Here is a 12,472-nt window from a genome sequence, read left to right on the forward strand (position 1 = left end):
CTCTGCGCTACCTAAAGCGATCTGCTCATTCCCTTGAAAAGCTCTTTGTGTGTTAGAGCCCAGTGGCGAGCTGTACGCCCATCCTGTGCTGCTCACTCGAGGGGGCATCTGGAAGCTGTTAAAAGGGCTCAAAAATAATCAGGGGTGTGACTTCACTCCCATCAACCCTTGTCAAGTGATGAAAACCCAATTACAAATCTCAGAGCTTGTGCAGGGACAGCAAGTTGATCTGGGATCCTTCATAACAGTCTGGAAAGGCAGTTTACGGCTGAAGAAATCCGCTTGTGGTTTTGTATCCTTTTCTGGCTGATCAATAAGTCGGATTTTAGAGATGCGTGCAGCAAAACAAGACTGTTTTGCAACGAACAGACAGCGTGAAAAATCGAGCAATTTTGTCCTATATTTCGAGTCACACTTTTTTGATATCAAGTCGCTCTCGGCCTTGATTGAACCCGGCACTTCACACCTCAACCACATTCAACGGAAGAACATAAGTGACAAGTTTTCACAACTTTCTGCAAGAGTTAGCAATAAATTATCCGTATGAAATCTGCCTTCTGCAGCTAAAATATACCGTGATGGAATCTCCAGAGTCTTTTTTGCCCGTTAACTGAATGTTTTGCAGGAATCAAAAATAAGGAAAGAATTATTCATAACAAAAAAATATCCCTACTGGCAACTTTAGACTATTTACTGGCTACATTGTATAAGGCTGTTTTATTTGTGATATGAGTGTTCAGGTATGTTTTCACAGGCCTGATCATGTAGTATCACATTAGAGTTTTGCTAATAAGATTTACTATGGCACACCAATGATGGTTGATCTGAAATAAAAGTACTATATTACAGAATTGTATGCAGTAAAAATATAATGTAAGCACAAACAGCATTACTTAGTTACTTTTTATGGAAAGTAATGTGTTATGTTACTTTTGCGTTACTTTTTCTTATCTGGACTGAGCTTGCGTGTTTGTTTTTTAATAACGAAAAGTGAAATGACTAATCCTCAGGCTGAAGGAAATGCAAATTCACACCTGTACAGTAGAGGGCGCAGCTCAAGCAAACCTTTCAGCTGTGCTGACATTCTGGATTGCAGAAGAATAGGACGTTTAACACTCTATAGTGGTGTTTCTCAAACGGACGGCTGCATCCTACGAAGGTTGCAAATCTCGGCTGCCACGAAACGTTGCTGAAGGCCATCTCAGTTCGAAGGATCATTGGAAGGCAGCCTTCGTTTCGCATCCTTCATTCGGCCTGTTTTGAAGGACGCATCGGATGTATCATTCGCGGCCTTAAATCACCCACAATTCTTTGCACATATTCAAATTCATGGGAATAAACTGACAGAAAACGAGTTGGAAAACTGAGCTCGTCTGAGTTTGTTATGAATTGTAAGAGAGAAATAATGTTTTCGAACATGAAAGTATAGATGTTATCTTTTGTTTTGCTGTAAATTTATCACTTAAAGGAGAACTCCGGTCAATTTTAACATTGAGCTCATTTTTTTGTACATTTGGAGTGCTGTCAGTACAGAGAACAACAACAAAAATCGGTGTTGCCTACACCGTGTTATACTCTTTTTAAAATTTGCACCCTGTTGACTTCAATGGGGCAAGTACTAAACCTGCTTTTAGCCTCTTAACATCCTTGATGTGTCATTACAAGTGCACAGGTCATGTGAGTGATTCCTTCGGAGTGAACACGGGTCAATCTGACTGCAGTAGATGTGAAAGATATTAATAAAAATGATGTTTATTCAGCCAGCGCTCATACCTGTATTTACATCCTGTTTTCAGTCGAAGTCCATAGTAATCGATTGTCGAGTTCACGCGCATTGGTTAAGTACCTATGATCATGCGCGTGAACTCGACAATCGATTACTATGGACTTTGACCGAAAACAGGATGTAAATACAGGTATGAGCGCTGGCTAAATAAATATAATTTTTATTAATATCTTTCACATCTACTGCAGTCAGATTGACCCGCGTTCACTCCGAAGGAATCACTCACATGACCTGTGCACTTGTAATGACACATCAAGGATGTTAAGAGGCTAAAAGCAGGTTTAGTACTTGCCCCATTGAAGTCAACAGGGTGCAAATTTTAAAAATAGAATAACTCGGTGTAGGCAACACCGATTTTTGTCGTTGTTCTCTGTATTGACAGCACTCCAAATGTACAAAAAAATGAGCTCAATGTTAAAATTGACCGAAGTTCTCCTTTAACACTAAACTGTCAATAATGTAAGCCACTGGGAAACCACACGGTTGTCATTCACTGCAGGAAGCCAGTTAATATAAAGATTTGTAATACAAATTTTAAATAGTATTTTTGTGTGGTGACAGCAAGGCGGAACATTTATGACGTAGACATGCACACCTCCTATACCGTCTCATTCTAGCGTTTAATAGCCTACAAGCCACCGAAGGACTGGACTAGGAAGGACACAGCCTCAGTAGGATGCACCCTTCCGTTTGAGAAGCACCCTAGCTGTGTCCCAATTCGGAGGCTGCACGAAGGTCGAACCGAGGACCAGGGTTGGCAGGTCTGCACAACAAAACCCACCCAATTGCTAATCAAAAGTAGCGGAATCACAGTTCAGTTCCAGACTTAGCAACACTGAACCGTCGTTAAATGGCCTAGCAGCTTTGTAACAGCTGACAACGGACATTTGTAAGGGGATTTTCAAAAAAGAAATGGAGGCAGAAAAGTCTATTTTTTTATTTGCTTTTATGAGTTTTTATTGGATTTTGACATGCTTCAACGCCCGAGTTTTTGGCCCCGGTAAATAAATGGTCGTTGTCAGCCCTCATTTTAATTAACTTGGTGGTCTGCTCTTTGCTCCCTAAAACAAAACAAGAAGTTTAGCCTCAGACCACCTAACAAATGAAGCTGCGCAGTGGTAACATTTTTAGTTTAAGTTTTTTAAGAAAGACCACTGGCTTTTAACACTTGTTTCACTAGCTATTTGTGTAAATTAAAACACAATAATTACGTTTATATGTGAATTCCTCGGCCACCACAGAACTACCACCCACCATTTTCTTTGTGTGTGACGCAATTTGCGGTGACGCAATTAGCCTTCGAATGCGGCCTTCGAAGGGTGCAATAAAAACAAAAAAATTCAACACAAATGTGATGTTTATCTAAAGTCATGTTTGCTTATTGGTATGGCTGAACTGGAACATTGAGTGTCAGCAGCAAAGACATTGGTTAATAAAGTGAGATTAAATACATAAAGTATATTTGTGTAATTTAACATCATTAATTATTTATTATTACAGGTTTGTGTAGTATTCTGAGATTGCATTTCACTATTCTTATTCATTTTGAGGAATACTGAATCTGTTTTTGTGCAGGTGAGATGAGTAAATGCATGTTCACATTTAGTCTAAGACTACAATAACCATCATGTTTACACAGCGCACACAACACTTCTGCACTCATTCACGATTTCTCTCAATATGGGACAGAAGAAGTGTCAGTCAATAAATGGGAAAACAAAGCAACTTGAGTTACTTATTTGAAAAAGTAACTAAAAAAAAAGTTAAAAGTAACTAAATTTAAAAGTAATGCGTTGCTTTAGTTACTTGTAATGCATTACCCCCAACACTGAACACAACAACAATAAAATAGTTTTTACATCACATCAAAAGTAAAATGCATTAATGAAAATATTGAAGGACAATGTGTTAAATTGTCATGACAATGATGTCCCAATGCGAAAAAATTTCATCTTTTTTTATTTCGGGATAAAATATGACTGAGATTTGTTTTTGTGAGATACACTTCTAAGCAAATTATTTACAAATTAGAGCTGTCAATCGTTTTATTTATTTGACTGCTCATTAAATGATATATGGCTCATTACATCATGTGCTCATTAAATAATCCAAGTTAATGCAAATAATCAGACGGAAACATTTGAGTGCCAAGTGAAGATAATTCACTTGAAGAAATTCAATTATTGCGGCAGATTAAAACAATGAATAGAGAAAGGATCGAATGAATTACAAAAAGTGTTTTAAGAAGTAAATACAATTTTAGTTGATCATTGAATAATCATCCATAATCATTGAATATAAACCACTGGCCAATATGCCACAGTCATCTCTCTTGCAATCAAGTTTGCCTGAGGACAATTTTTGTGCTTTTTTTATATAGTTAATCACAATAAATTAATCTGTTTAATTGATAGCACTAATACAACATTTACAACAAAATAAATGAAGCTTTATGAGTCAAAAATAATGCACACTGAAACTGGGAAGTCTGGGAACTGAGAGAAGCAGAGACAGAGAGAGAGAGGAACAGAGATGCAGAGATAAAGAGGCACACACATAAACACATACAGAGGTCTCAGTCCTGCTTACAGTGTGCTTGCTGGTTTTGGTGACGGGGAGGCCATTCTCATAGTGAGTTTCAGTGAAGTCGTGACCCAGGAGCTCCCTAAGAGAGACAAAATGAATAAACAAGCTGTCACTGTGATATCACTACAGACACACATACACATTTGGTGGAGGTTTTTGCCAATTCCACAGCAATACTTTGTCTTCAAGCATGAGAGTGTTTTCTGCGCTGAACACCGCGATTAACAACACCCGCAGCGTGGATTACAGTTCATATCCGGACCGGAGTGAGTGTGTTTCAAGTTTTATGGACATACAGTATTTAATATAACCTTTAATGTCTGTAAGTGAAGAAATTAAAATGTAAATATTAGTAGGCTATTGATTTTTTTTTGTACTATTAAAAAATATATTATTATTATGAAATACTCGTCATATCCAACTATTGATTAAGATTAAGCTTAAAGCTACACTGTGTAATTTTTTTTTAAGTTGATTCTTAGCAAAAAACACTTTGTTCTTTCAAAAGTATATGTGCTCATTCATGTGTAATTACTTCTACCAACTAATCAAGTATTCTCGTAAGCGAAGAATCTGCCATTTATAATACATACGAGCGAGCCGCTCGAATGGCGGCAGCCATGTTGTGCCTCCATCTTGAAAATACATTAGCCAAAGAGGGACATACCTGGAAATTCAAGCTTCGCTTTTCGCGTTTTTACACTCAGTGGCACCGTGACGAATGCGAGGGGGAGATTACTCGCGACTGCCGGCAGATTTGAAATAATACGGCCACCGTAGGAGTTAAAATGCCCTTGGAATGGGAGGGGCTAGAAAGTAATATTCAGTTGGGAGTCATAAACAATTTCACCGCTAGATGGGAGAAAATCCTACACAGTGTAGCTTTAAAGTAATGTCAATTGTTTTCTAATCTTAAATATTTTGGTGGGTCTTGAGATAGATTATACTTGTCTTTGGGAAAGTTTGGGAAACCTTGCTCTAGGTCACTAAACATTTTAATTATTTCCAATACTAAAAGTGCATTTAGGAATCACAAAATTATAATGTACAGTATAAAAATATATATTCATTTTGAAATTTGCTTAAGGATATATTTAACAGTTTGAAATTATTTATGTTTACTGTAAGGGACCATTATGAGACAACAGGTAATCAAAATGTAAAATTTAGGCAAATTTAATTTTCAATACATCACATTCAAAAGTTTGGTAAATTAATCAACAGGAATTAATCAATGTAATGTGTGGTGTTGTCGCAATTCAATACAATTGATGCAGATGCAACATTCAAGGAGTGTTTAATTAACCAGGAGAATACACAATCATCTTACACACATAACCAAACAGGGAGTATATATACACTGAGAACTAGACGAGACACAGCGGATAATCATAGAATCAAACAAGTACATAATCAGAAAGCCAGGAAAACAAAATTTGTGATGTGCTATTATATATATATATATATATAAAGGGTGCAACAGTTCAAATTGCTCATGGTCCAGTTTGCATCACGGTTTTAGGGTCACGGTTTCTGTACGATTCGGTATGTGTTATGTTCAGGAAAAAAAGGACTACTGTCAAATAAAAATAAAGAAAATATGAACAATTAATATACTGTTACTGTCACAAGATAAAGATGAGGATGAGGATGAAGATGAAGATAGGATCAAATTATCAACGTAGTTAAATAAATCTAAAGACAAACTGGTGTAACAGTGTGTACTGCTAACAAACAACAACCAACACTAAATACTGTAAACAGAGGAACTAAATACACAGAGATAACAAACTAAATGATGAGCAGCTGTGGGGGAGGATTAGTGTCTATGGTGACTGATGAGTAGTGGGAAAATAGAACAAAGGAAACGTGACTGAAGACAAACAAAATAAAAGTCCATGAAGGTGACACTAATTGAACATAAACATGACAATAACTACAAGCAACAGCACAAATAAATACAATAGAGCAAAGATACAAATAAAATAAACATGCTTTTCAAGTTTTTCAGGTAAAGATCTAACATTAATTTTTAGGTACAGAAATTGTAAAATAACATTGCATATAAAAAAATTAAAGATTAATCCTTATTAAAGTTGCAAAAGCTATTCAATCTAGAGCACTGAATGTTTTCCTTGTCTTTTGTTGTTTGATAAAAATTAAAAAACACAGACAGCAGGAATATTAGCTTGCTGTCACTTTAAGACACAATGCACGGATCCAGTACACTGATAAAGATAACTCATGCCACGACTGTTTCATTCACTTAAGACGTAACCGACTATGTCTGCTAGGATACTGACCAAGACGGCCATGTTGACTTGAAAGAGGACTCAATATTTGAGTTTGAGTCTGAGTTTGCGCAAGTTCTCATTCGCGTCTTCTGACTTTCGCGTCTTCTGTTTGCTGTTCAGGTCTCATCTGCGCATCAACATACAGGTGATGACGGCGTAAATGACTGGTCATATTCGAGCATACGGCACTCACATTGAATAAAGTTTACAAAAAGCGACTCTTTTGACCTTTTTTTATGTTTTATCATCGCTGTTGTAATGTATTGGGAACCCCCAAAAAACCCTGAAACATGTTTTAGCAAAATTTGCAAGTCTGTTTTCACTTTTACGCGTTGTTATTTTCAATTAACCATATAATAGATGTGTGGTCAGATTAAGGGGCTGTTTACACAACACTGTTTTCAACTAAAAACAGAAGACTTTTTATGCACTTTGGCTGTTCATTTACACGAAAACAGCTTTTTTGGTGTGCCTGAAAACGCAAACTTTTGAAAACAGGTTTCAAAGTGCAAGTTTTTGAAACCGGTCTCCGTGTAAACAACAAAAAACGCAAATCTGCAAAAACTATGACGTCATGCACATGTGTATTACGTGTTCAATCTAAATGGGTTGAAACTTTTGATGAAAAGTCACCTTACTTTTGGAAGTTACGAAAGGAAATTTCCTGAGTTAAAGGGGCTATATGTAGTTTTCAGCGGCCTCTAGCGGTGATGTTTCAAATTGCAATCAATAAGTTAACAAGCAAGTGCGAGTGAGAGAGTACGAGTGCGAGTGCGAGTGCTCGAACTCATGAGCGAGCACTTTGGGTACCGGCCAGACTGAGAGGCAACACACCGGAGAAAGCATCACACAACATGCTGGAAACTCATGTAAACTCCCACTGCAAAGTTACAATAATATAGGCTACTTTTATCATCTTTTATCAGCTTGACGTTAAACTAATGTTCCATGCTCGTACCATGATAAGTATGGAACCCTAGCACATTTTCTTCAGGTGTACATTCTAGGTTTGTAGATAAGGTTTCTCCATGATTCAAATGCCCTGCCGATGTTGATCCGCGTTTTCGTCCGAAGTTGATCCAATTCACGTCTGGCCTTACGAGCTTCAGCAGAAAAAAAACTTTTTTTTAGTTTTTTATCAATATGTGGAGTTTGTGTTGGAGTCTGTGTTGTGCTGGGAGCAGGTCGTTTCTTAGTGTTATCAGACATGTAATAAGTTGCATAAGTCATAAGTCCATGTCATAAGTTGCAGTGTCGTCGCTGTTGAGTGCAAAGTCAGTAGACGAGGCGAGAGGCTCGGGAGCGCGCATGCAGGTCACGTCACTGGATTTCGCGGTAAATCCGACCCGGCACCTTCACATAAAAATAAGAATACTTGCTTTCCGAGGTAATAGCAAAACCCGCAAACTGGATAATTTTAATGTGAGATTACAACCCCTTCACACACAGGCAATAAAAAAAGGATTCATTTTAGTAGAAAACTTCATATAGCACCTTTAATAGTTGATGGTATCAAACTATTTTCTCATTCCTGTAATAATAAACATATCAGATTCATTTTTCAATCCAATCATAAAATCTCTCCTAAAGGGAATTTTTTTTTGGAATGCACAAATTGCTGATATTCATTGGAAAGAGGCATGGTTAAATTCATATCAATTTTGTATGCATGTTGAATAAAGTTAGAGGTACATTTTAAAATACTTCACAAAATCTGCCCATGTAAAGCTTCGTTATCAAAATTCATGGACATCGACAATGTTCTTTTTGTACTGTACATGAGGAAGACTTGGCTCATCTGTTTTACAACTGTGATTTATCTTTAAAATGTTGGTCTGATGTTAGTTCTTTTCTTTTTGCCCCAAGAAAGGTGAATTATAAATTATCTCTAAAAGATGTTATACTGTATGCTCTTTCACACACAGAAGCAAAATGTTTGAATATGTGGTGAACGTCTATCCATAAACAAACATTTGCAAAATGCATACCTAAATGTAATTTATTCTTAATAGAGATGGAATCGCTGAAGAAGTCATTAAAGTTCATTAAAAAGAATTCATGTATTATTGAAATTTGATGAAAAATGAAATTTTGTTAAACTTTATGGAGGAATTCTTTATATTGTAATGTCCCCACTATGTTTACCAAATTCTATGAATCTTGAATGTGTCAATAGGAAAAAGGAAGAAAATATTTAGCTTGTGTTTTTTCTTTATCATTCCAGATTTGTTTTTTTTTCCTCTCTCTTGTTGTTGTTGTTGTTTCTTTTTTTTTTTTTTTTTGACTTGTTAATTTGTTTGAGGATATGTGATATCTGTCCTATGAAGCATTCTTGTTGTATGCTGAAATCAGTGATTTGATTCATTTGTTTCAATAAAAAAAAAAAAAAAAAAAAAAAAAATCTATAGTGTTTCATCGTCATCTAATGGCCTGGCAACAGAATACAGCGTTTTTAGTCGTTTTCGTGGATCCGTGTGAATAGGGATCGTTTTGACAACGGTGTCGTCTGTAAGGAAACTCAAAGGAAAAACTTCTCCATTTTAAGCATATTGTTGCCATGTAAACGTACCCTCAGATGAACCGCGTTCAAGTGCGTGCTGAACCGTGGGTGGAGAACGGTACGGTTAGGGTTTTTTTACCGAGAACAGTTACACCCCTAGTAGGCTATGTATGTATAGACTGATACCAAATATTCTCCAGTGACCAGTACGTTCCCATAATATGTGTGTTCATGTGAACATCATTTTAATCATAGTCCCTCTGAATCACTAAAAACCTGTTAATATGATTCCACTCAGACTGCAGATGTCTTTTTTCCGTAAAGGCCTCACATGCTTCAAAGCACTGGCTGAATGAGAGAGAGAAATATATATATATATATATATATATATATATATATATATATATATATATATATATATATATATATATATATTATCTCAGCCATCAATCCTACTCTATCCCATCATTCCTTCCAGAAGTGAATCTTTCTTCATCACACCATCCTCTCGTAAAATACAGTATCTGGCTGATAAGAGGCCAGGCTTCAGCTGGAGTGTTATTGTGTGCCTTTGAAAAGGGCGGGTGGTCAGAGCCGTGATCCCGTCAGAGAGGGAGGCTGTGATTAGAGCTGGGAGTGTGCAGGATGTGAGGACTGACTCTGTAATCTAGTCTATCCATCAGGGCATGCACACATAAAAACACGCTCACACACACATGCAGAGGGACACTACAACATTTATAACCGTAAAGTCAAGTTGTTCAAATTGGAGATGGAGATGGAGAACAATTGCGATCCACAGCACATGCAGCATATTATCATTCAAACAATGAGAATATGCAATGCATTTACACTTGAATGGGTTGAATGGGATGAATAGTTTAGAGTAAATTATCTCTGCATAAACTGAGATTAGAGAAAGTATCTGAATACTGAAATGAAAATACACTTCAACACTGAGAACCCACTTCAGTACAATTAATGTTTTTTAATTATAGTTCTGACATTAAAGGGATAGTTCACTTTGAAATTAAATTTTGGTATGTTTTAGCTTACCTGAAGGGCATCCAAGATGTAGGTGTCTTTTTTTCCGCAGTAGTTTCAATTTTGATATTTTTAGGTCAAACCGTTCTTGTCTGACAGTCATATCATGCAGGTCTGTGTGAGAAAACGAACAGTATTTATATTTATATATTTATATTTATATATTTATATATTTATGGGGAATTGTTTAATTTGGACGATGGGGAATTGTTTTAATTTGGACTCTGTGCATGCTCTTTGAGACCGTGACCATAGACCTGCATGATATGACTGTCAGACAAGGACGGTTTGACCTAAAAATATCAAAATTGAAACTACTGCGGAAAAAAAGACACCTACATCTTGGATGCCCTTCTGGTAAGCTAAAACATACCAAAATTTAATTTCAAAGTGAACTATCCCTTTAAGACAGGCAATACTTTTCAGGCAACTTACATGACAGGCAACCTATAGAAGCCGTAGTGAAGTGGACAGACTAACCTTGAGAAACGTCTGTGTGAGACATTCTTTATTCTCAGCAGATCTGACTTCAATATCGCTTTTGGAATTATATTGCTTCTTGGTTTTTGTGCTTTTAAAAGAGGTGAAACTCTAACATGGCAATACCACCAAAACAGTAGAGGTGAATCATAAGGACAACCATTTTGGAAAGAGCTGCTGAGGAGCGAGGAATGGGCTAGGAAATGAAAAAAATCTTGAAACATGCAGCGAATCAGAGTGATGACCTTTCGCATCCAACAAGAATGAAATGATAGCACATTTTCAATCTACAGTTGGTGGGGAGACTGCTGCTGAGATGGAGGAGATTGTTCTGTGTGTGTGTGTGTGTCCATAACATTTCAATGAGAGAACACAGCTGGCAGTTTGATTTGTGTATTATTACTGAGAGAGCACCATTATCTGCGCTTTCATAAATTACCTCTATGATTTTCAGACTTTATGAGTCCCCAATTCCCCAAACTCCAGCCATAATAACTCTATAGCTATTGAAAAGCGCTTCATAAATGCCAAAAACCCTCAGTGTACTGAACTTTTCCTTTGGTCAGTCACCCTGTACTTTGAATTACCACCATTTAAAAGGTAAACACTTTTTACAGCATAGTGAGAAATGCACTCTCTTTCTGTATTACAGTCAACAGACAAAACAAACCTGCCTATTAGCAAAGCTCACATCCACACAAAAACACTAACCACTCAAAATCACACTCATTACCTCTTCCACGCTTAGCCATGCAGACACAGTGGCAAACATTTGAGGGTTCGGAGGGTGGGGGGGGGGGACACAAAGTTAATGTGATCAACAAGGCATGAGTCACATTGTTTTAGTATATGTTGGGAATTACAGTGTACGTGTTGATCTAACGCCTATTTTAACTGGCCAAATGCTGGTAACTATTAAAAGAACCTTCAGGCTAAAGCTCTGTGACATAAACAGCTCACTTAGACTTTGCACACCAATACTTCAGTGTTTTTTGTGCATTCGTGTTCAGAAAACTTTCACTTACTTTGATGTTTAAAATCCCCAGAATGAAATTATGTAGTTGTTCTTAGACAGGTAAGCTTTGTTACTCAGAGCATTATGGGCAATAAACAGCTGTGTTTGCTAGAGGTGTAATCAGTTTAGCATGAGAGGCAATAGTCAGTAATGTTTTTACCTGTATATCTGAGTTAAAGGAATGTTCCGGGTTCAAAACAAGTTAAGCTCTATCAACAGCACTGTAGGCATAATATTGGGTACCAAAGAATATAATTTGCCCCTCAGTTTAAATATGAATCCTGTGCTTTTCCACTTACACAAATGAAGTAAAAACCTGTTTATTTCTTGAAATATAAAGTTGTTTGATGATTTCATTAAGTGAGAATACTTGTAGGTGGATGAACTTCGTGGATGAATTTACAACATAATTCTTTACTTTGTGTAAACAGTGCTTTTCAATGCAGTTACAGTATGTCAAGTCGTCATGACAACAAAGCAAAACTATTGGATATAATTTCATACAAAGCCATTAAGCAAATCTTTGTAAGACTTGTCTGATAACAATATGTTTTGTTGGTTTTAAACAGGGTTCATTTTATGTAGTAACCCCATATTCTGTGATTTTTGCTTTAAAAAACAACAGAGAAAGTTGTGTGTGTGTGGGTGTGTGTGTGTGTGTGTGTGTGTGTGTGTGTGTGTGTGTGTGTACCAAAGGTATGGTACCAAAGGTGTGTGTATTTCAAAGGAATAGCTTGCAGTCAAGCAATGTGCATAAATGATGCTGC

At 36.8% G+C, this 12,472-nt stretch overlaps 1 protein-coding gene across 1 annotated transcript in view; it reads right to left on the minus strand.

The window, feature by feature from the left end:
- Window positions 1-12,472, minus strand: part of adam19a (ADAM metallopeptidase domain 19a) — a 101,999-nt gene that overhangs the window by 40,480 nt on the left and 49,047 nt on the right. The window contains exon 4 of the mRNA XM_079866760.1: window positions 4,376-4,451. Coding sequence (XP_079722886.1) covers window positions 4,376-4,451 — 76 coding nt within the window. The remainder of the gene's footprint in view (window positions 1-4,375; window positions 4,452-12,472) is intronic.

The sequence above is a fragment of the Squalius cephalus genome (assembly GCF_949319135.1).
Source record: "Squalius cephalus genome assembly, chromosome: 3".
NCBI classification, from domain to species: Eukaryota; Metazoa; Chordata; class Actinopteri; order Cypriniformes; family Leuciscidae; genus Squalius; species Squalius cephalus.